Genomic DNA, 23898 nt, shown 5'->3' with positions numbered 1-23898 from the left:
GTAGCAGGAAAAGATATGGTTTGACTTTATTTGGGTCAAATATTTGAGATATTTAACCTGTCTCTTCATTCAACTATGTAAAAAGAAAATTAAATCTAGCAGTTTTCTGAGATTTTCAGTAAAATAGAGAATTATGAGAAAATAGAGTATCTCATTTCATACATATATACATTTATACATATACATGTGTGTATATATGGAACCATGACTGTTTTCAGTAATCCATTTTCTTAAGGCTTTGTTTGTGCATCTTGAAGATGTAAAATAGAATTAACATAAAGTTGTTTGTAGCAATTTCACTTCAGCAGTTCACAATGCTTGAAAGGCATGTAATATTCCTCCAAAAATAAATCTGCTTTCTGTACGCAGATGGCATTGTATTATATGCTGTAAATAATTTTTAAGGCTGTCCATAAAACATATTGGACATCTCATTGCTACTACATGTTATCAGAAGCAGTTTTTTCACCAGGTATGTGGCAGGTTTGTAGCCTCTGACTTTACTGCTAGTTGGAGTGATTGATAATATGTATCTGCTGCATTTTCTCAACTCAGCAGGACAGTTTGAGCATCAGCTATTAAAATGTCTTTAACAGTAAATTTGGTTTGTCAAACCAGACCATTTAGTAGAAGGTGATTATAACAAATACAACTTCTGTTCCACATACAAATAGTGGGAATTGAGTAGGTTCTTCTTGGTGCTGTTTAAAGTTGTGCTTCAAGTATTAGTGATCTGATAATGCCCAAGAATCTTGTGTTTGTGACCAAAACAGATTAGCATAAACATTATTAACTACTGTAAAATAACAACAATTCTGGGAGTTTAAATATAATGATATTTTATCTTTAAATATTTATAAGGCAACAAAGACGTTTTAAGCTTACTGCAAATTCTCAAATGTGGAATTTAAAACAGATGGAATGAATATTTAGCTTTTCCCTCCAGAGACATCATAGGCAATGAATGCATTGAGTGAACAAGATCGTTAAAGGGAAATGGCATTAAAAAGAAGTATTAAATGAACGTGTAGATAATATACTTAGCTAGATATGTCCAACACCATTTTTCATCTTTAAAAACTTTTGATATATGGAAATTTTGTGGCTAACTACTCTCTTTTGCCTGCAATGATAAGTTCAGCCAGAAATAATCTGTCTCATTATGAAAAACAAGAACTGTTGAGATGCATGTGAAACTTGCTGCCATAACTCATGGTACAATTATTCCCATCTAAGTGCCTTTTTTTCCTTCCCTATGTGTCTTGTCATTCTAAAATCAAAGTCCAGTCTTGCAGTCATTAAGTATTGTCTGTTATGGTTGTGGTTCATGAAGAGATGAGCAACTCATTAAGAAAAATAATCATAAGATGCTTGAAGTCATTTTTAAGACCTGTTACTTCCTATGTAGTTCTGTTAAATATTTGTTCTGTTGGGAACTTGTCCTGTACTTCTGTAGGACCTTGCCATTAGGTAACATAATGATGTTCAGATGTTTCTGGAGCAGCATTAAGTGAATAGGGTCAGATGGTGGGAGCTTCTGATTTCTGAAGATCTGTTTTTTCTGTTGGTTTCCATACTCTGCTTCAGTGGGCTGCCATATTCCAGACTCAACTGGTGAATCTGGTGTCTTAATACCCATTAATGATAGAAAGCGTGAGTAGTAGAGGCAGCATGCTGCCGTGGGACTCTGTGATTTAGGGCAGAATGCTTATTTTGGAGACTGCATGAAGTCCCATCTTAAAGAGAAGTGATATGCAATGGCAAGTTTGGATTTTAACAATCTAGGCAAAATAGCCTAGATCAGACAAGCAGTTTTCAATGTACTTGTTTCAGCACTCCACACGTATATCGGTTGTAATAACCATGCTAGAAATTAATTAAATAAAAGGAAATCAAGAGGTATAAAAATATTATTTCATTTTGTGCCTAAGAATAAGCCATATTCTGTATTACCTGATATAATAAAATTTAACTTAATGTGTTCCCTATTTAGCCCCACTTTAGAGTTAAAATGTATTTGACTATTTTTTTCTTTTAAATTCTGAAGCAAGTAATTTTTTATACTATTTCATTGGTTGTAGTACTGTGGTAATTTATTCTTCATCATTTTGGGAGTATGACTGTATTTGTAGTTCAGCTGTTTGGTTACATATTGGGAGTGCCATATGCCTTTGGGAGTGTAACTTTGGACTGTGAAGTTAACTTGATAGTAACCTTTAGTGAATCCTGTAATGTTTATAATGTTTATGCTTGTTGTGGTTTAACCTCAGATGGCAACTATGCACCACACAGCCACTCGCTCACCCTCCCTGCCCCACTGGGATGGGGAGAGAATCGAAAGGGCAGGAGTAAGAAAACCTGTGGGTTGAGATAAGAACAGTTTCATATTTGAAATAAAATAATAACAACAACAACAACAACAATAATAATAAATTGCAATGAAGAGGGAGACAACGAGAGAGAGAGAGAGAGGAACAAAACGCAGGAAAAATAAGTGATGCAACTGCTCACCACCTGCTGACTGATGCCCAGCCAGTCCCTGAGCAGCGATCGCTGCCTCCCGGCCAACTCCCCCCAGTTTATATACTGAGCCTGATGTCATATGGTGTGGAATACCCCGTTGGCCAGTTTGGGTCAGCTGTCCTGGCTATGCTCCCTCCCAGCTTCTTGTGCACCTGGCAGAGCACGGGAAGCTGAAAAGTCCTTGACTAGGGTAAGCACTACTTAGCAACAACTAAAACATCAGTGTGTTATCAACATTATTCTCATCCTAAATCCAAAACACAGCACTATGCCACCTACTAGGAAGAAAATTAACTCTGTCCCAGCCGAAAGCAGGATAAGGCTGTCTTTGTTGAATCTAGCTGCTTTCCGCTGAATGAGAAGTGACTCTTCTGCCCAGTCCCAGATTTCTTTTGGTTATCCCATAAAACTTTAAATGGGCTTGCATTTATCCCTGAGTGAGAGTAGACTTCAGACCCAATGGCCCAGACATACATTTGCTTTCTTTTGGAAACATCTAAATAATGCTGTATTTAGGCTTGATACATCTACTCAGAATTATCTTCATGGAAGCCGAATAGCAAATGTGAGTTTGATTGCAGAGAACCTGGCAATTTCATGATGTGATGCACCTTGTCTGAAAGGTGTCCAAATGGATCACAGGAATCATGTGCTTATTACTCCTCATTGATTGGGAAGGGAAGCTTATGTGGCTGTATCAAGTTCAGGCTGTGGATATCTAGTGTTGAGTGACTGAGTTAATTGCCTGATAAGTTCTTGAGACTTTTTGTACTGGTATCGTTATTGAGATGGTAATGTCCTCTGTCAGATCATGGTGTTGGCAGTGCATGGACTGATTCATTAGGGGACATGAAAGTTCCCAGATTTTGTGGGGGAGCTGTTACTTGAACTCAAAAATACTTTTTTTTTCTTTCTCTATTCTCTTAATGCCAGTCCTTAGTGTTCATGTTTCTCTCTTGTTAGTTGGCCCCCAAAAAAGTTAACCACTGTTAGTACAGAGTTGTCTCAAAGTCTAGGGTTTCAGGGTCATTCACAAGGCTTGTCTTCTGGGAGGAAGAAAGGAGCTTCTACTCCCCAGTCGTTGCACACACGGAGGATATCGATGCCTCCTTTCCTTCCAAGAGAATCAAGGTACTGTTTTTATGAAAGGTTGTACTGGACCTTGGGATCTTTGGGTGCCGAAGTACCATAAATGTTGTAGTGTGCCATAGGGATGGTGATACCACAAAAAAAGGCAAGATGCTTGAGAGTGGTTGGACTGTGTTTGATAGGTACTCGCTATGTTGTACCCTCATCTGAGAGAGCAGAGGTCATCTTCACCTCGTTCAGGAGCATGTGGAAACACTCAGAAAGCATATGCCTCAGCTTTGAGACTGTTGGGTGTAAAATGAATGAAATGTGGTTTATAATCACTTTATTAACAATTTATGTACTGATGTAATGAAAATATTTTAAACTTAATTCTTTTTCATTACATGTTGTGCTTAGTAGGATAGTGGATGGTTTAAAAATAGAAAAAAAGAAGATAGTATGGTGGAGTATTTCTAAAATGATGTGTACTCACTCATTGCTGCCAATGAGCTCACGTATTAATTACGTATTAATTGCAAACTATAACATTTTCTTTCTTGCCTGATACTTGGGAGGAACAAAAGAAACTATCAAATGGGAGAGAAAGCCCGAGAGGACCTCCTGGTATTTGATATTCTCCCCAGCTTATGAGACAAGGTCACATCTGGTTAGTGATCACAAAGTTAGTCACAGTACTCTCTGCAAAGTTTGCTTGGTTTTATACTGTGCTTAACAATCTTCTTAGCATGAGTGGCACTGTTTGTTCTTTGATTTTATTTATTTATTTTCTTTATTTTTTATTTCTTTTTCCCCTTCAAGTGCAGTCCTGAGAGTAATCCTTGAATTTGCTTCCCGCAGCAAAGTCCCTGGCTTTTCTTTGTTCCAGTAGCACACAAAATGGTACAAGTACAGTCCTGGTGCTCATCATGCTTTCAAGAATGATGAAATGTTTCTTTTCCTTCTCAACTTGGAAATGTCATTTCTTTCTAGAAGAAGAAAAAGAAATTGAGACTAGGACTAGTCTTAATTACAGGTGGTGTGATACTCTCTACCTAACTTGCCCTGTGGCTTATCTGTACTGGAGATTGCTGGAGGAAAAAGCAGAGTTAAAATTAACACCACATTGGTAGGCTATTAATTTTGTGAAGAGTCTTATTCTGTCTGGAAGAGTAGAACAATGTTTTTCACAAAAAGAAGTGAAAAAGCTATGAAAATGTGTGAGGTCTTTTTGTATTAAAGAGCAATATTATTACTGTGATGTGTGTGAAAGATGCACTGTCTTGCAATACGCACAATAATGTAAATTTCTGCAATAGCTTGCTTGAACTGAAGGGTTTAACAGAACTGAACCTCTGATTTGAAAAATAGCTTTTAGATCTTTATTCTCCCTTCTCCTTCAGTCTCTGGTTCAACAGCACGTGCCTCCTGGAATTTTCTTTTCGTCTCTTTCCTTTTAAATTCCTGCAGCGTCACCATGGTTAAGCATCAAGTCACAGGAAGGGCAGCAGGTCAGACTGAATGCTTGGCTAATTGTTGTGGAATTTGAATATATTGGGGAAATAAACTGTGGAGTTGGAGGTCTCCTGCTTGCATGGAATTCAGAGTGTCCTGAAAGAGGAAAGCCGCATAGGCGGAGGGGAAGAATGAAGGCTGGCTGAGTGCCGCAGGAGTGGCAAGCCCCTGTCTCTAGCAAAGGAGTCCTGCATGGGTGGAGTTCAGGCAAAATTGACTATGGAAGTGGAGAGCTCTGATGGTGTTAGGATCACTCTCTCTTGCAGTCCCCACCTTAAGTTTTTCTGTGCCAGAAAGATTTGAGCTTTGCAGAAGAATCTGGTTTTGATCAGGATACGGGATTGTCAAAATTCCATCAAAAGTATCCTAAACTGTCTCAGGTCTTAAGGTCTCACCAATGATCTGCTTTTCAAAATCAAATTTAGTTCTTCATAAATTAGGTTGTGTGCTTTCTAGTAGCATTTGCCTCCGTCTCAGCACCACTCAAAAGAATGGGTATGCCACCAGTTTCTTTTAAGATGAACCTTAAAGGATATCACTTCCCAGATGAAGGGGAAGTTCAGGATCTCCTCCTGGTTCATACAGAAGTGGATACAGCATCGGTACTTGTCTCTAACTGTCAATTTTTCAAAGCCTGGAAATAGAAAGAGGCATTGATGGGAGCAGAACAGTTGATATCCAAGCATTAAAGTACTATGGCATCATTAGAGGACACAGAGATAAAAAGACAGACTATTCTTTCTATAGGACATTTGTCTCTGAAATATGGATGCTTCCAATGAAACCCCTATTTTACTTCATCTCCCTGAAAAATCAGTATTTCTGGAATAGTAAATATTTCTGAAAGTCAAAAAAACAGAACAGAATCTGATGGCAAATATTTGGAAAGATAAAGTTTTCAAATCTAGTTTATCCACTTACCCATAACTAGATGTTCTGAGGGAAAAATGTATCAGGAAGCCTTTATTTACCAAGACCCCTACCAAGTAATTGCAAAATCAAGATACACAAAAACTGAAATTATGAGTGCAATGTTAAGTTTAAAATATTATGTGTACATACCATTTTTTTTTCTGTGTATATATACACCTCATATCAATGTGTACTTTTTAGAATAAAAATGTTTAGGTTTAAGAAGTTGCTGCAATCTGAGGCAGATTCACGAAGACTGACTTTATCCAAGGGTGACTGATTTTTCTTCTGCCTGCTCTGTAATCAGTAGAAAATAAAAACTCCTTGAGGAGACCTAACATCTGAAGTTAGGTTCTTCCTCTATATTGTTCTTCCTCTAATCTTTCATGAGGACTCCGTAAGGAGACTGGCCTTTTTGTGCTAAAGGCAGCCTTTGTGCATATTCTCCTGTGTAATTTTTTGACTATTTCAAGAAACAGTCATTTCAGGTATGACACTATAGTAATTTATTTTTAAACATAAGCTATGTGATATAGAAAATTAAAAAATACCGTTCACTTGAAAAAACTTAGAGAAAAATAATTTATTCAGCCGTATATAACTACTCCCAGCATTGATTGGCATGTGATTTATAAGCATCCCCTTGTAGCAACTTGATACAGCACTAGGTTTTTGCTGAGAAGCTGAATATTGCATTACACATTGTACGTGGAAGTGTCCAACCTATGTTATTACTAGTCCATAGTTAAGACTTTGTAATCTTCTGAACCTGCTTTAACATCATCTGAATTTCAACTCTGCTTGAAATAACTGGCATTGGTAGTGATATTTTTAGAAAATTAACACAAGCTTGGATTTTGTTTGATGTTATCTTTTTTGGTAAATGTGAGAGCGATTAAGATAAACTTCAAATATATTAAATTTTTTATTTTCTAAGTATGTGATTTGTCTGTGTAGAGTTTTCTGTACAAAGCTGTAAAAATATTTGTCCTACTAGGTCACGTAGTTACAGGCACTGAAATTAACATTATTAACTTTATGTAATATTTACACTTTTTAACTTTTAAAATAGAAACAGGGGACTTAAATAGATGAATAATGTTTCATCATGATATGTTTATATTCTTTGTGGCATGTAAACCTGATACATAACTAATTTACATAAATGACTGTTGTCTGTATTTGGTCTCTGCTGTTGTATTTGAAGTTGTATTGATTAGGAGCTGTTGATACAGGCCACAGACTAAAAGAAGTGGTTTTTCTGACAGATCAGATGTTAGCAATTGGGGGAAGGATTTCAAATTAAATTATTTCTTTTTGTCTAGCAGAGCAATATGTTTCTACATTGGAAATGCATTACTATGAATATATTAGCTATGAGATTTGTTGCCTTCTTTGAATGAATTTAATTGGTCTTTTCCAGAAGTCTTATACCAACATGAAGCAAATTAGTGTTTGTTGGCACTCAGAATTCATGAGTCATTCAGTACTTCAGGGAAATGAGTTCTATTTCCCATATGCAAGTGTGATAATTCTGTGTTGCAGTGAAAAGCAACTCACACGTAGCAGATTTGGAGCAAAAAATGTCTTTCCCAGATACAATATATAAACCAAAAGTTTTTCATAGCTAAAGCATGTTACTGTAATTCAAATAACCTTGATTTAATTCCTAATTCTGTCACTGCAAAAGTGCCTCTCTTGATACTGTTGCTGTCATCTTCTGGCAATTGGGAATCCTGTTAACTTAATTCTTTCTGTGACCTACCTAGTCCTTAGCCCTACAAATAAAAATATAAAGCTCAAAAGGTATTAACTGTTCTTTTTACTGCAATTCAACATTGAGATTGCCAGGTGAAGCTCAAAGCTTGTAAAGCGCTTGAGGGCTTAAAATTTCTCTGTCTATATTGTTAGTATTTAATAATGAATAAGCAGCTGCATCAATGTTTTAGTTAAATTTCTGTTTATATCCACTGGTCCTACCTAAGTAAAAGATGAAGAATGATACATGTATAGTCTGCGTATCATACACTATCCCAAATTCAGGGCTAGAAAACTAATTAGAAAACTCATTCAAAAAATTAACATTGACTTAAATTTAAGAAAATCTAGAAATGGAAATGTTCAGATATGTTTGCAAAAATTTTATTCTTCCCTTTCTAACAGAGTGTAATAATTATGATTCTCATAAGGATATGTTAGTTGATGTTGAATTTTTTTCTTCATTCTCCTGATGATTGAAACTTTTAGTAAAAGTTCAAAAAATTGCTAGTCAAGAATGTCTCTAAGGATAGATGTGGAGTTTCTCTGTGATGTGTGAAAACCACAGTTTAAACTCACTTTTGGTACATTAATTCAATTTCACAACTAACTTCTGGAAGAAAGGAGGGTGGGCTGGAAAGATGAAAGATCATGAATCAGAAAAGACAAATTAAGGTGCTTCACCACATTGGCTCAAAGGCTGTCAGTGTGTATTGAAATGTTGCAGTTATGCAAACAGGGAATGATCTCATAAGTTGTTAAAGCTGGCTTAGAAAAGGTATTTATAATTTTTTAAATGCTTCTTTTTCAAGTATTTTTTACAAATTCAGTGTGATTTTGGTGGTACTTATTTTAATGGTATTTTTATCAATAATGCTAAATAGAGTTATACATACCAAAGTTAAGAAGTTAAGTTCTTTAGTTAAGAAAAATCTGTTTCTTTTTTACTAGATCTAATATAGCACTCTCAGTTGTCAAAGTAATATTTTCCTATTATGTCTGCTTAATACTTGCCTAGCATCTTAATTAAAAAAAGACTGATGAACTGACACCAAGTTAAAACTGCATGATTCTTTTTTTTTTTTTTCTTCATTCTTTTTCTGGAGGAAGACTGGTGCTTTTGCCAAACAAGAGAAACGATCACGTTATTTGACTGAATGCCACATATTAGCCATGCTGGGAACTGGAACTGTGTAGCATTCCATAACTATTGGATCAAGAAAGTATAGCTTCTCTAAAGGTGTGAATAATCTGAACAAGCTTTTAAGGATAAGATCTGTATTTTAAACACAACATGGATTTCTGAAGTTGCTGTTTACAGAAACCGTTACGGTCTTTTTGACATTGCTTGCCTGTTCCAAGTGTCTGTGATTTCAACCTAGCACAATAACTGAGTAAGAGAGGAATTATTGTCTTGGCAGGAAGAAAGTTACTCTATTAGGACCACACAGTGAAAATTTCAGATTATCTAAAGCAATCAGATTTCTGTAGAAATTGTTATGGGAGGATTAGATTCCTAATTTGGGTGGGGGGGAGAGCCAATTTGTAACCCTTAACAAGGAAACTGTAATGTAAAGTGCAGTGATAGGAATCGGCAATGAAAGGAAAGAATAAATGCATGCATAATGCAAAAATTCTTCTTTCTCTATAATTTTCAGTTTCCAAAAGCTAGGCACAACCTGGTAGAAATCGGCGGGAGTCTTTCCACAGCAGAGCGTTCTGCATCTTGTAATACCGGCTGTTGAAATGCATCTGCTGGGATTCTCTCTGGTACTTTGCTGGTGTGTTCTCCCTCCCCAAAGCCAAAGCCCATTACTTGCCTAGCTCCTAATTTTGCTGGGAGGTGAATTGCCACATCAGAGCTCTTTCTAGTAGAAGCTTTCAGCCCAGGGGTGGGCTTGCAGCATGTTCTGTTGATGTGGCTCAGCAGATCTATTCAGAGGCACAGACCCTGTCTAGATGAAGTGCATGACATCTTTTAATTAGCCTTGCGATATCCACTGTCCATTCCTAGTTGCATATATAACTGTGGGAGTGAATAATGTTGTGCTGCAGCCCAGCAAAGCCACTTACTTCCCAGATGACTCCTCTCAGTGCTGTGTGCTTCCTATGAATGTGTTCTTCCACAGTGTTTGAAGCAGGATATTTCATTTGCTTTGCAGCAGCGTTGAGTGAGACTGGTAGTAGTTGTGTTTCAGTCATATTAAGGCTGTCAAGAGGGCAGTATATGAAGTGAGGTCTCCTGGTGTGGCATGGAGGCTGCCTAAACGTAACAGTTTTGAGCGAAGGGAAGAGCTGTATTCAGCTCCACGTGGAGTTAGTTTGACTGGCAATGACTAGCAGCGATTGCTGATATCAATAGTAACTACTTCAATAATATGAATGTCTCTTTTAATTGAACTGTGAGATATTTAATAGATTGTTGCTGTATATAGCAATGACTCTAAAAGGCAGAGAAAAAACTTTTGTACATGAAAAAGAAAGAAAAGATGCATCCACACTTCTGTATCAGTGACTCCAGCAAGCCTTCATGATTTCTGTATGTGCCAAAAGCCATGCACATGCTCTGTAAGCTATCAAAACTTCCAGCTGCTGCGTCCAGACGTATACACTGCAATTCTGCCTCATTGTGGGCAAGTCATTTAACAGTTTTGTACCCCTGTTAATTTTAATCTCCCTTGCTTAGTGATCCTTGGAATAGGGATTATCTTTTAAGTGCATGCACTTTGCTTTGTAGAAAGTGTAGTCTCTCAGTTAGATTGCTAGATTTTGCCTAAAAGTCTACGTATTTTGGGGAAATGTCCACTTGGAGAATAATGTAGCTTTGTAGTCTGTTCCAGACAAACTGATGGAGTACGTTGAATGCAGTGAAAACACTCCTCATCCTCAGTGCCTGATTTTTGTCTTTAAATGTAGCCCATTTTGATCACTGCGTCATCGAGCATGCCAGGTGTTGCCTTTGCTGCCTTGGACTTTTTTACATTAGGATGTCAGAGAGAGTCTCAACTTTTCCTGAAACACTGCCCTTCTGAGAGACGTGGTGATTCTGTGGTCCTTCAAATTGTAATGTTAGGTTTGGGAGGAAAGAAAATGTGTTTGTGTTTCAATGGGTTTATTCTATATGTTTATTATTACAGCCTTTTGGGAAGTTTTTGTGCTCAACTGACAATGTAACTTACCAATTATTGTTATGGAAGAGTCACAAGAGCTGTATTCATTCACATTTGGCTTAGGTACATGTTAGCTTTGCCCAGAGCTCCAAACCTGCCAAAGCCCAAATGTGGAATGTGATGAATATGGTAAAGACTGGACTGGTGAGGAGAAAAAAAGCTATTCATGCAGAAAACCTAAAATTTTGCCCGTAGTTAGTATAATAGAATATTGTAATGCATTTTATTATGCTTTATTTCTGATATGTTGGCAGTTTTCAGTTTCTTCTGATTTTTCTGCAATCAAATCAATTTAGTTGGTTATTCTGCCTGCCTCTAAAAGGCATATGGTGAAGTCATGCTCCCTTTTTTTAATGAGTGGCAGGATGGCATGGCTGGCATTTGTATTCTGCTGCATTTGTGTTTCTAGCCCAAATGACTAGGGACCACTTTGGGTGGGCGCTGCTGGGAATGGTCTTCAGAGAGGGGTTCCCAGGACTGAATTTACACTAAATAAACGGAGACCATGAGGGGAAAACTGTGATTCATTAGGAACCCTGGTTTAGGTTAAAGTGATGAAAATAGCTGCAGGATATCTTAAATTAGTTTAAAAACTAGAAAAGTGCAGGAATCCAATCTAGAGTATTTTGTAAATTGTTCACTTTTCTTTTTAGAGTTCTCTGCCTTACTCTCCTCAGTTCAGTATAACTAGGTATGTAATCCAAAGAGATAGCCGAAAAGATTCAGCTGTCAAAGATTAAGATTCTATAAACACAGGCTTTTTTAGGCAGTCCTGTCAGTACTACTATGTTTGTCTTCTCGGTTCTAAAACAGAGTTCCTGGAAGTTTTCATTTTCTATTCTGGTTTTAGGCAAGATGCAAGAAATGGGAGTAAAATACCAGAAAACTCTTTGATATATTGCAAATAAACTTACTACATTGTTCAATACAATTGCTTTAGTTATTCATAGAAATGTTCTATAATAGACCAGTGAACATGTGTGTTGTATGTTTTATGTAAAGAAGACATAATTATTTGACTCCTACCCATATACTCTTACCAGAACATTACGGACATGAATTTTCAGTCTTGCACATTGGCAGTGTTACAATGACTCCACTTTCTGCAAATACTCTGTATTAAAAAGATATGCTTTATGTTTAACTTTGCAGATCCAGAATGCTAATGATGTGCTAATAGCACCGCTGGAGAAGTTCCGTAAAGAGCAAATAGGAGCAGCAAAAGTAAGTGGCCATGGAAACAATTCTTTTTCATTTCATGTTTATTTGAGTTTACCAGTGTGTTTTGAAGGCTGGACTGAAAACAGGCATTTATATTCAAACATACTTGGTGCCATCCTCATTAATGTATTAGTAAATTATACTGAATTCTTTGCTTCAGAGAAGGAGATGATTTAGAAATGGAGTTTAAAGACTGATTATATGCATAGGGTACAGCTCTTGCTACTATTGCACATTCTAACCATCTGGAGTTCTGTTCATCTTCTGATGTCTGCATTTATATTACGTTGCATCTTGGGTTAACCCAGAACCGCACAGAGAGTTCAAACAGCTGCTATGGGTGCAGTGGCCCTGAAGTGGCTGTTGTATGAAGACCAGAAGAAGTCAGCGTGCTTTAGGCGTACTCTCTTTCTGTCTCTGCTTTCACTCTCCTCTTTACAGGGCTGATGCAGTGCAGTGATTCATATTCATATTGCCAGAGTATTCATCTTCATATTGCCCAGAGATTTTCCCATGGTGGAAGTCCGCCAGTTGGTGATTTAAGCCAGTTCTCTGGTGTTAAGTGTTACATCTGTGTTAGAGAAACAGTGCAGGTTGTGTATACCAGGGTTCAGTAGTCAGCCTAGGAGATCAGATATATTGGGGAAAAAGATGTTGGAATGAACTGTTAGTTTAGAAGAGCTATTTTCAGTCTGATCTGGAGTCTTAAGTGGTTATCAGTGACTGCTTTGATCACAATCTCAGAGAGAGGCATAAAGACTGTGGTAGTCAATTAGAGGTATGGTTAATAACAGTTCCGTCTGTCTACATAAATATGCTAGCTCTGAAGCATTTTGCATCTTATATTAGCAGTCATAAAATTTTCTGGAAAATTTTCCATTTGTAAGGTTAAACGGATACGAAAAAAATCTCTCTTTGATGTTGTAGCTGAGGTTGTGCTTGTGCTGTACTCAAACAACCTCAGAAGAACAGAGCTATTGGAAAGAGAGACTGAAGGTTTATACTTTTTGTACTGCTATTGTGAATGTGTAGCAAACAGATGAGACTGCTTCCGCACAGGAACTAAGTAAATGTTTGAGAAGAATTTTTACTGTGAACTTGAGGTCAGGTTTCTCCGAAATGGATGTTCTTTATCCTCTTACTTGATATGTTTTTGTGTACAACTGCATTCTTCTCTTGTCCCACCCCTATGCTGCTGTGAGATGTGGGGCTGAGAGTTTATTTACCGTGCTGCACAAATCAGAATTTAATCCCAGCACAAAATTATTTTTAGTTTTCAGTAGGTTTTAGTTGCATTGTTCAGTTGCCTGTGTTACTATTTCATTTCATATTCCTGTAGTTTAAGGGATATCATTCTTCTCTGCAGAGAACCCTGTTTGAAAGCCTAACCTGCCATACTATTGACTGTCCTGGTACATCAGAGAGATGACCCAGAGACCATTCACAGGGCTCTCTGCAGAATTGTATAAGACACTTATGTCTCCTTTGAATATATCACTCAGTAGATGTCAACACATATTTAATGATCTAATTGAAGGTGACTCCTTTGTTTTTCGAGTCAGCAAGTATTTAACATTAAAGGCAGGGCACTACAGGACAGGTTGAGTCCTCTCTGTTCCGTATATGAAAACAGCTGGTTTCCTTTCCATATCCCTTCCACATAAAATATGTTGCCCATCTTATATAACTTGTGGAAACAGTGATGTTTTTGACTTGTCTGTGTTCACACAACAGTGTACTGAATGAGCTCAGGAGAGAGCCTGGCTCGGCTAACTCTTATTCCAGTGTCTAACGCACTTTATTATGCAGCGCTATGTGTGTTTGGGGCAGTCCAGGATACTGGCTTGACACATTGATACCATATAGAGAGCTCTCCCAGCTCATTGTTTTAAAAAAAATGTCAAATAAACTTGTCTTTTCTTGCACTGCTCATGGAGTTCAACTGTCAAGCTCAAAAATGAGAGATTTGGACCACCTGTATAACCCAGATTGCGATACAAACATTCGCCTCTGAATTGATTTTTATCAGCGGAAGCAATTACAGTTGGCCTTTAACTAAATGGAATCAACAAAAAGAAGTGAGAGATTAATTACATTTAGTACTGTTTTTCTAGTAATTACAGAATAGCAACGTGTGATCTAGGAATAATGAGACCAGTAGGAAACAGAGTAGAAATTTGGGCTTTCTGAAACTCATAGTTAGTAAAGTAGAGAACATGGTCAGATCACTTACTTCCACTTCTGTTCACTGGCCTCAACCCTTGAGCATTTATGAACTCTTACAAATATGGGATGAGTTGAGCTTGCTAGTTATTTATCTGCAGTTAATGAAGGTTTGCATAGAGATTTGGCTCTTTGAACTCCTCTGGGGTGATCTGAAATGATAGCCAAACAAAAAACATAGACACTTTCTTGTTGCTTGGATTTCAGCAGCAAGTTTCACAGGACACTGAAAATGTCACTTTCTATTTGAGGTCTTCTCTAAACACGTCAGCTGTATGGACCATGTATCAACTGTTACTATTTGCTCTGAAATATCAGGTTTGAGCTGTTTTTTCCCCTAATATTAACTTACAACAGTGTGTAGAATTATATTCATATCAAACCCAAACTCGCTTTTGTCATCCCTGTCCCCTCCAAAAAAACCCAAAACATTTCTGTGTTTGTGTTCCTCTCCGAAGAGAGGCTGAGATGAGGCAGACTCCACAGGATAGCTGATATGTATGTCATATCATATATTTCTAGAGCTGTGAATTTACAATTAATTTGCATCGTAACATCTTATCATCTTATGGACCAACATTTTAAAAAATTAGATGTAGAAGCACGAGAGTAATTGTCATTGGCAATTTCGGCAGTAGCTAGAGATGCAAGCATCTGGTCTTCGTGATCAGCCTTACGCTGTGAGAGTATATTTTATAAGCAGTGGTGAGCGTTGGACTCTCTCTCTTCTAATTGGACTTTGATATTACTAATTTTAGTACTTTGTTAAGCTGCGTTTACAAATTTTTGGAGGAAAAAAAAATTAGATAGTTGTGTTATCAATACACATAATAGGAAATTTTATTAGATACTACTGTCAGATTTTGGTGAGGGGAAGATTATGAGAGCGAGCACTTAAAAGTGCTTACTGGGCTTTTTTCTTTTTTTTCTAAAACACCAGGTAAAATTCAGCTGGAGATAAAAACAAGCAATCCCCCCCACCGCCCCACCACACACACGCAGAAAAAAAAAAAGAGAAAATGTTATAAATTAATGAGTTTTCACTATGACAATGACCATTTTATTTTAATAATAAGTAACTTCGAAAGATTTTTACTACCGTGATGAACTATGTAGGACTATCCTATTGTGTTTAATATAGAGAATGGGAATATTTTATTCTTTCTTCAAAACTATATCAAGTTTAGGCAAAAAATATGATCACAGAAATCAAAGAGAATATGGAGGATAAAATATATCCTGTTGATGTTACAAAGCTGTATTTCAAATACAAGGACAGCATAAACCCAGAGTGCAAAGTTCAAGGGTTTTTGGAACATCAGAAGAATAACATTAAAGACCAATTCTTCACATGCACTTCAAAAACTGAAGGTACCAAACAAATTTGAGAAACATTCCCCATAAAACATTAGTGTTTGTAATCAAACCAGCAATACACAATTCTACATCACTTGCTCTTCTCGATTTATACTACTCGCTCTTCTGTTTTTATTGCACATATTTCAGTTCTTCCTTTTCTGTACACACTCAGTTTAAATAAAGCTGAGTTCTCTCCAGAGACTACACAAACCCAGCTTTGCATTGGATAGCCTGTTGATTTACTCCATCTGAGTTTAAAAAAATGACCTCTGCAATTATTGTAGAAACGCGAGCAAAAGCCGGGTGAGGTAACTGGGAAAGGATTTCAGGCACGAAGCATTTTGCCTTTTTTGGTAAATGTGGTTTGCAAGTCCCCAGCTGGTAACTTTGGTGAGATCATTGTGTGATGTTTTATGTACAATAAGGCCAAGCTTTCGTGTTTCTTTTTATCCATTCAGTAGGGTATTTAGCAATATTTGTTCCAATGTTCGTTGACCTTTAGTACAACTTAAATCAGATCAAAGACAACAGAAGCAATTTTATTTTTAAGACTTAAAAGGAGAGTTTTGTTTCCTCCTTACAATTCCATCTGTTTGTTTCATAAAATTATTTAATTTGGCCAGGAGGATTATTTTTTATTATTATTATCTACTTTCATTCATTCGTTCGAAGCTGTGAATTCCTTTCTACTTGGGAGACAAACCCATGTTCATTGCTGGGATTAATTTTCCTGCATCTATGTTCGCATCTGTACTCACATGACGTAGGCACGCAGGAGCTGGCACGCTCTCTCTGTGTTTTATTTGGATTGTCCGGAAGTTGAGGAGCATAAAACAAACAAATCCCCCTCCACCCCCCATTTCTTAAAGTCTGTCAGAAAGTCTGTCAAAGCAGAGTTTTAGATAGGTATCTAAGATCAGTTAGAAATGCCAGAATGGCAATTTTGTGAAGTGGTTTCCTTGGTATCTAATCAAATTATAGCATTTGTTGTCCTTTAACTGAGAGAAATGAATGACCTTCTCTAGCAGGTAAGGTGGAAGGTGTTTCATTATAAGCAGCATCTGTTACTCAGGGTTTGGTACTTGTGTCCCTTAGTTTTGGCATATTTTAATGTCAGTCTGAACCATAGAGGGGAAGGAGCCAGGGGAAGGAAGCAAAAATAGAGGCCAGGCCAGGATAATTGGTGGCCAAATGTTTTGAGTTAAAATGCAACAGTTTCCCAAATTCAGGTTACTACCAGAGTTACCTGATACCTTTTTTGATAAGGTAACTTATTCTGTAGGCAAGGAAATGCAGCGGATTAAACCTATTTCTATTTCAGCAAGGCCTTTAAAGCACTTTACATGAGTCATTATAATTTCGTTTAGATGGGAGTTAGTATAAGAAACCCGATCTGTCTAAGGAACTGGCTAATGGGGAAAGGGCAATGAGTTTTGTTTGTGGGAAAGATTGTCTGGTTAGAGAGAAGTTGCCAATTAGAAGATCCCAAGGGGCAATTTGAGATTGGTCTGTTGTTTTATTTTCAGTAATGACCAGGTAAAGAAAATCTGGTGTTGCTGACACAGCTTGAGGTTGCCGTAGACTGGGGGTATTGCCAAGATAGAGGAGGAGGACTGGAGGATCAGGAAGAAAGTGTAAGATGAAATGACTGAGCAGGAGGAACTGAGGCTACTCGATGGTCATGACACAGCTGCAAACCAAAAAATCTACTGTACTGATAAAAAGCTCAAGTGGCAATCTCTTTAGATATTACAGGTTTTAGGGATCTATCTCTGGTAGATAGAGAAGTACAAATTTTCTTTAGGTTTGCTTTTACTTATATAAATCCTCGAGTTTGGGATTAAATTTGTGAACTGTGAAAGAGTTGTAAATTGCATTTATAAATACATTTAATGCCAAGGTGTTGGTCCTAGATCATTTTTATCTGAGAAGTAATTCAGAATATGTTGTCTTATCTGATATTGTAGTTAAACTAGTATTGACAGATGCAAGAACTGAGAAATCAGGAGGCTAAGCTTAAAAAGAAAATTGGGCTTATAATGGTAAATTTTATTTGTGACAGTTTGTGAATTTTCAGAAAAGCTGAAAATTTGAAAATTTCTTCGGATTAAATATTGTTAAAAATGTTTGTTATTTCATCTTGATTTTTGCTGTTTCCCTCTGGATTTCAGTGTCTATGTATAGTGTCTTCTGTGAATTGACCCAGATCCTAAAATTTGGAGTACCTGGAATGTTGCTTTCTCAGCTGCAGCTGTCTACTCTTCCCTTTGTAATTTGCATTTAATGAAAATGTGTACTATAAAAACGAGTTTAAAAATAGATCAAATGTATTTTCATTTTAAAATATAGCTATTCAAATAAATCTATGGAAATAGGAAGCTGTGAAAACCTGCATCAATTTGGTAATCTCTATTAAAATTATTTTTTAAAAAGTAGAAAATAATTGTAGTGTTACGGTATGACTAGCCACTGCTTCTTTTATGCTTCTGTATGTGAAATATTTGGGAAGTTTCAAAAATAGTGGTGAAGAGCCCAGTGTGCACACAATTCATCTTTTCAGGCAGTCTTATTTTCTTCTGCGGAAAGTCAAACCATTAAGCTGGGAGATATCTCTGGCTGAGCACCTGGACCCAGAGGTTATTTGAAGCAACTAATCTGCTTGGGACAGCTCTTGTCATTCTGCAAATGCAGCAAAATTATTTTCTTATTGCAGTTTACTTCAGTTCAATAACTGTTTCGTTCAAAGTTGAGAAACTTTTAGGAAGTTAACAGAAAAAAAGAGAACAATCCTAAAAGCTTGTTTCACTTCTAGTGTATTCTTTTAAAAAACAAGAGCAAAACCTCATAACTAAAAGATTAGGGACACAGTGATTAAAAACTTGTCGGTTCAATCCACTAACTGCAGCTGTTTGTTAGTAAACCAGTTAATATTATGTGCTTTTGCATCCAAAAGAAAACAGATATAAATTAAGGGTAAATAAATCAGTCCTCTATAGTAAATAGGAAATGTAATTTACTGTGTTCTGCCAGTAAGAATTAAGGCTTAGAATAAATGTGTTAATCGGTGGAGCTGCTTAAGTGAGTATGCACTGTATTTTTGTTGGCAAAAAAAAAAAAAATTTTTTTTAAAATCTACAGTTAGTAAAACAAAAAAGTAAAAACTTAGGTAGGAAGTATCAGCCCTTCTACTGGAAAACAACAAAAGAACATAAAAATGCAAGAAAACATGCACATTTTCTAATTAAATTAAGGCTCTTTTCTTGCTAATTTAAATCAGCCCACTGTAATCAGTGTCAGAGGAAGGATTCAGGAAGGTTGCATCCTGACCTCACACAGCTGCTAGAATCCTGCTGGACTCCTGAGCCGTGATTCAAAGTATGAGCAAGGACATTCACCTCCAAGCTTAATTTCCAGTTCACAGGGGAACTGAACTTCTTACTGAGTATTGAGTGCTTCAAGGCACGGAGGATTTGGCAAATATTCTCAATTTTTTTTTAAAAAAAAAGCTTTTTTCAGTCTCAGTAGGATACAGTAGCTCTACACATCTATTATGTCCTTTCTAGCCTTGCTCTCGGCCGCAGCAGAGGATAACGTTCCACACCTGAAAAACAGGTCTCAAGGTTGTTGATAAGACTCTTCAAGAATCGCAAGGAGGATTTAAGATAAATATAGGAAGTGGCCAATTGCCCGTGGCACAGAGCAGGACAGGACTTGGAGAAAGCAGGGAGTTTAGTATTCTGCTCCCTGCAAAAGGTCTCAGTCTTCATTCAGCTAGTCAAAGGCACCTACTCCCCTGCCCCCCGCGGTCAAAATAGGACTCCACCCTGAATTTTGGCATCTTTTATCAAACCAAATTCATCGTGTTTTCAGAAAGGCAGCTGCGTTCCCTTACCCTACAGGGGTTACTTCAGAGTTGTGCTCATGGATGTTGTATAGTGCCACAGCCGTACCAAACACTTAACACTTAAATCATGAGGCTTTTTACATGGGTATAAATTAATCTGTTAATCTTATTCTGTTACCTCTTGGGGTTTTCTTCAGCAGTCTTGGGGAAATTGATGATCTCTTTCTCCATTGCTTCCCTTTCTTCAGTGGTGCATTTAAGATAACAGCATAAAAATAGATCTATTATGTTTGGGTATTACTCAGATGATGTTGAGTCTATGGGTCTTTATGCCACACCTATGGCAGAGTTGCATTTTCCATTCTAAATAGAAAATCATTTGATTGGGACACTTGGCTATATCGCCATGTGTTTCCCTTCGTCCAGTATCTTGTTCTGTCTATGCAGCAGGTTCTGCAGGGGCCTGGGAATATACAAACTTGCACACTCTCACCATTGCAGCAATTTTGCTTTTGGCAAAGTGAGCATAAAATATCTCTATTTCTAAGTGTAGTGGGTGATAGTAGCTCGAAAGCATCACTTCTGTACTGTAACAAAAGATGGGCAACGTTACCTGAAACTTTAATGTTTCTTGGTGTAGATACGGGAACACCAAAAACTCCATCCTCCCACCAAATGAACCAGCTTCATTATTTCAGGATCTTTCAGGCTACAATAGCCACCACAGAACCATTTGTCCCTGTGGAGCTTGCCAAGAAGGGGTGTTTTGATGGTTGTTTTGATAAGATCATCGTCCCTCCCTAAGACGTAAACTGAGAGCACTGGTTGAGCTTAACAACACCACTGGGGAGGCATGACTCTTCACCCCAAAGTGATAGTTTGTGTTCCTTTATCAGTGTTGTAAGAGGGACTCTGAAAATAGATGCTTTCAAAACAAAACAAAATCACTTCTGACATTAACTGTAGACCATTTCCTTTTTTTCCAATCTGTAAACAGCACAGCTCCCAGTTGTGTGTATTAATCTAAAAACTTTCTCATAACACGCCTCGAGTTCTTCCTCAGATCAGCGTTGTGGTCCCATTGCGATGACGTGGAAGGTGGCGTGGGACCGTGAGCTGTGCTGAACGTGCTGCTGGCTCGCCGAAATCAGGGGTGGCGGCTGATTGGTTGGCATACACGGGAGAGAGATTCCCAAAAAGTGTTTTTTAAAAAGGAACTACTACTTAAGAAAGATATTTTTATCTCCTGCTTTTAAAATAAAGCAGTGAGTATGTGACATTGTAAGCTAGTCGGTCGGTATTGCTTTATTTGAATGACATTATATTCTTTGCAGCTTTTTTTGCATTTTTGCTTTAAGTGCACAAAGGAAAGAAGATAGTTGCTAACTGTGTGCAGATGAAATGGCCTCTTCATACGCAGTTTACTGGCGTACCGGGACATTACCGAAATACACTTCATTTGTGAGGGAATCTAGCATAGGAAAGGAGGCATGGAGAGCCTGAAATGGCAGTGTGCCTCCATGGGGAGGAAAGAAAGCCAGTGCTGATGGGAGGAACGGGGGTGAGGAGAGCAGCAACATCAGGTGCGGCATGCCGACAAGGTAGCTGCTCGGGGAATGGGGTGATGGCCACTTCGGGAGACAGAGGAATGGACAAAGAGAAGCAGCAATGGCAGGAAAGGGGCAGTGGTGGAGACCGAGGGAAGTTGTTGACTAGTTTAATATAGTTTTAAAAATTGGATGTCCTTTTTGTAGTTGAGAAGAAGTTCACCACTCTGACTGTTACAATGAAAGTGAGCCTCACTGTCAAATGCAAAGATCATGCTACAAAAGCTGTCGTGCTACAAAAGCTGTCATGCCTGTAGCAGCCCTGCACTGTGCTTATACTCTGCATAGCTGGATACCGTATCTTCAGCATTTCTCTGCGCTTATGTTAGTAACTATAAAGCCAAGTCTATCTTCTTTGTCCTTAGTATAAAAACTAGAGAATGAAGAAAAACAAACCTTTCTTCATTGTTGGTGCAGCATTAGGTAACAGGTTGGTATGACTACTGAATTTGAAACACCAACTCTCAGCTGTCTATACATGGGTGAAGCTGAGAGATTTGTCCCTGCCTAGTCCAGATGCTGATGTGGAAGATTAGGCAAAAATTGGAGCTGCCTCTTCCCCATGATTCAGACCAGTTCACTTCAGTATCATCCATTGTAAATGTTGCTTTTCTTCTGTCCGCGCAGTCCACGTCAAAGAGTCAGCTACAACCCGCCAGACCTGTGCAATGGTGTTATGTTTGTCTTTTCCTGTAAACCTTCTTTTCTTTCTGTTTGCCCCACTTTGTCGTCTGAACTGAACTGAACTGAATTTGGTGCATATGGAAATGAAGCAGAAACAATAAAAGGCATTGTAATTTTTTTTTTTTTTTTAACAAACTTTAGGAAGCTCTGTAAGTTCGTACTGGAACTAGATAATGAGAAAAAAAATACTACTACTTTCTACTCATGCAGAGAAGGTCTCCTCTCAGGTCTGATTTTGTAAGCGTCAATGTTAACAGGTTTCCATGGATAATGTTGCCAGCTCAGTGACTTCAGCATTGTGAATATTCTAAATCACAACATATGTTATTGCTGATTGCCTGTTATTTTGAAGAGTATCATGCCCCAAATCTGAGTTGGCTTTTTTCCTATTATTATGTAAATGATGACTTAGGGTTGGGTTGTACCTTTTGTTGTCATTTACTTTCTACTCAGCATATATAGCTATAGTGATTTCTAACAAATATCTGCATTGCTTATGGCATGAGCAGTTTATTCTGTATGACTTTTGATGAAGTGTACAGAGTTAATTCAAGCTTCTTTCTGAATTCCTAAAGAGCATGGCCAACTTTCTTTTTTAAATCATTTAAGGTCACAAGCTTTTGTACAGGAACAGGAGACAATAAAACATTTTCAACTTCAGGAAACTATCCCAAACCTGCTTCAGAGAAGAGTTTAAAAAGTCAGTTCTAGGGAACTTCGCATATTATTTAAGCAGTAACATGCTAATATCCTAAGTAAGATATTCCAGCAAAAATACTTCATAGTTAGTAGACAGTAAAAACAATAAAACTAGGTTACGTGTGTAGACTTACCAGTCCTGCCGTTTGGGCAGGGATTTAACAGATTCCCAGACATCTAGCAGCTACTCCTGGAATCAGCAAATGCCAAATAAACTCGAGACAACTCTGCAGCTGAATAACAGGGAGTCTAATGTGTCCTGCTTTGCGACCTGCCAGTATTGGCAGGTTTGCATGTCTTTTCACAGCAGTGCTGGGAACTTTTAATATTTTTTTCCATTTCAAAAGAGAATTTTCTGGAGAGAAACAAATGACATCCTACAAACACATCTGTTCATTTAATAGTAACTGCTTCTTAATTTGAACAGAATTTTAGATCTCATAGAAATAGTGAAACTTCTCTGCTTTTTTTTTAAGTCTTCACTGATAAATACCTTCTGTCTGCACACATCTGATGGAATTAAATAGGGAAGTGTTAGGAAATGGCTGTAGGATTCTCCTCTTCCAGGAAACACTTTTGAAAGTACCTGAGATTTGGATCTGTCAAGGCATTACAGAGGGAAAAGAAAATTTTCTTCAGAAGTTTATGAACCTGAAAGTAAATTATCTCTTGCAGGGTTATTCAGTATTTTACACAGATGTGAACTCCATCCTAAACTTAAATTAGTTTTGGGTTGATTTAAGTATGTTTTTAGTTTTATGCATAACTTACCTGATTTTAATTGAGGTTATTTTTTAAACTGCCAGTTTTTAATATCTGTCTTCATAGCTTTAATGCTGTTAAACACTCTTTTATTCCTGGTTTATTGCCTTGTTATACTTCGTAGTTGCAATATGTTCTTTTTATTATAATTATTTTTGTGTTACACCATATTCTTTTCTGGATATTCATGGTTTGCATATGGTTGTTCTTTTTTAGTAAAAAGTTGATTTAAAGATTTATAGTTGTTAGGACATTTAATTTTCTACATGATGCATTCAGCTTCAATTTGGAAGTGTTTTCACTAGCAGTTATGAGCAACATAAATAATTTATAACTATATTAACCCTATTTTATATTGAGCAGCAGTCATTTCTTTATAAACTATAATATAACTTTGTTCCACTTCATATTATTTGCTAACAATACATAAACAATGCCCTTTAACTTCCTAGCTTTCTCACAGATTTGGAGAAACCCTATGGTGTCACGATATGTTAAATTCTGATTGGGAGGAGGAGGAGGGAAGGAATTTTATATCCCCTTTTCACTTTTC

General features: G+C 37.3%; 1 protein-coding gene across 1 annotated transcript in view; it reads left to right on the top strand.

Moving 5' to 3' along the window:
• Window positions 1-23898, top strand: part of ARHGAP42 (Rho GTPase activating protein 42) — a 164294-nt gene that overhangs the window by 75909 nt on the left and 64487 nt on the right. Inside the window, exon 4 of the mRNA XM_075140100.1 lies at window positions 12099-12170. Within this exon, the coding sequence (XP_074996201.1) occupies window positions 12099-12170 (72 nt within the window). The remainder of the gene's footprint in view (window positions 1-12098; window positions 12171-23898) is intronic.

Source organism: Calonectris borealis, chromosome 1 (assembly GCF_964195595.1).
Source record: "Calonectris borealis chromosome 1, bCalBor7.hap1.2, whole genome shotgun sequence".
Lineage (NCBI taxonomy): Eukaryota > Metazoa > Chordata > Aves > Procellariiformes > Procellariidae > Calonectris > Calonectris borealis.
Note: the sequence above shows the minus strand (reverse complement) of the source record. Positions and strands in the feature narration are given on the sequence as shown.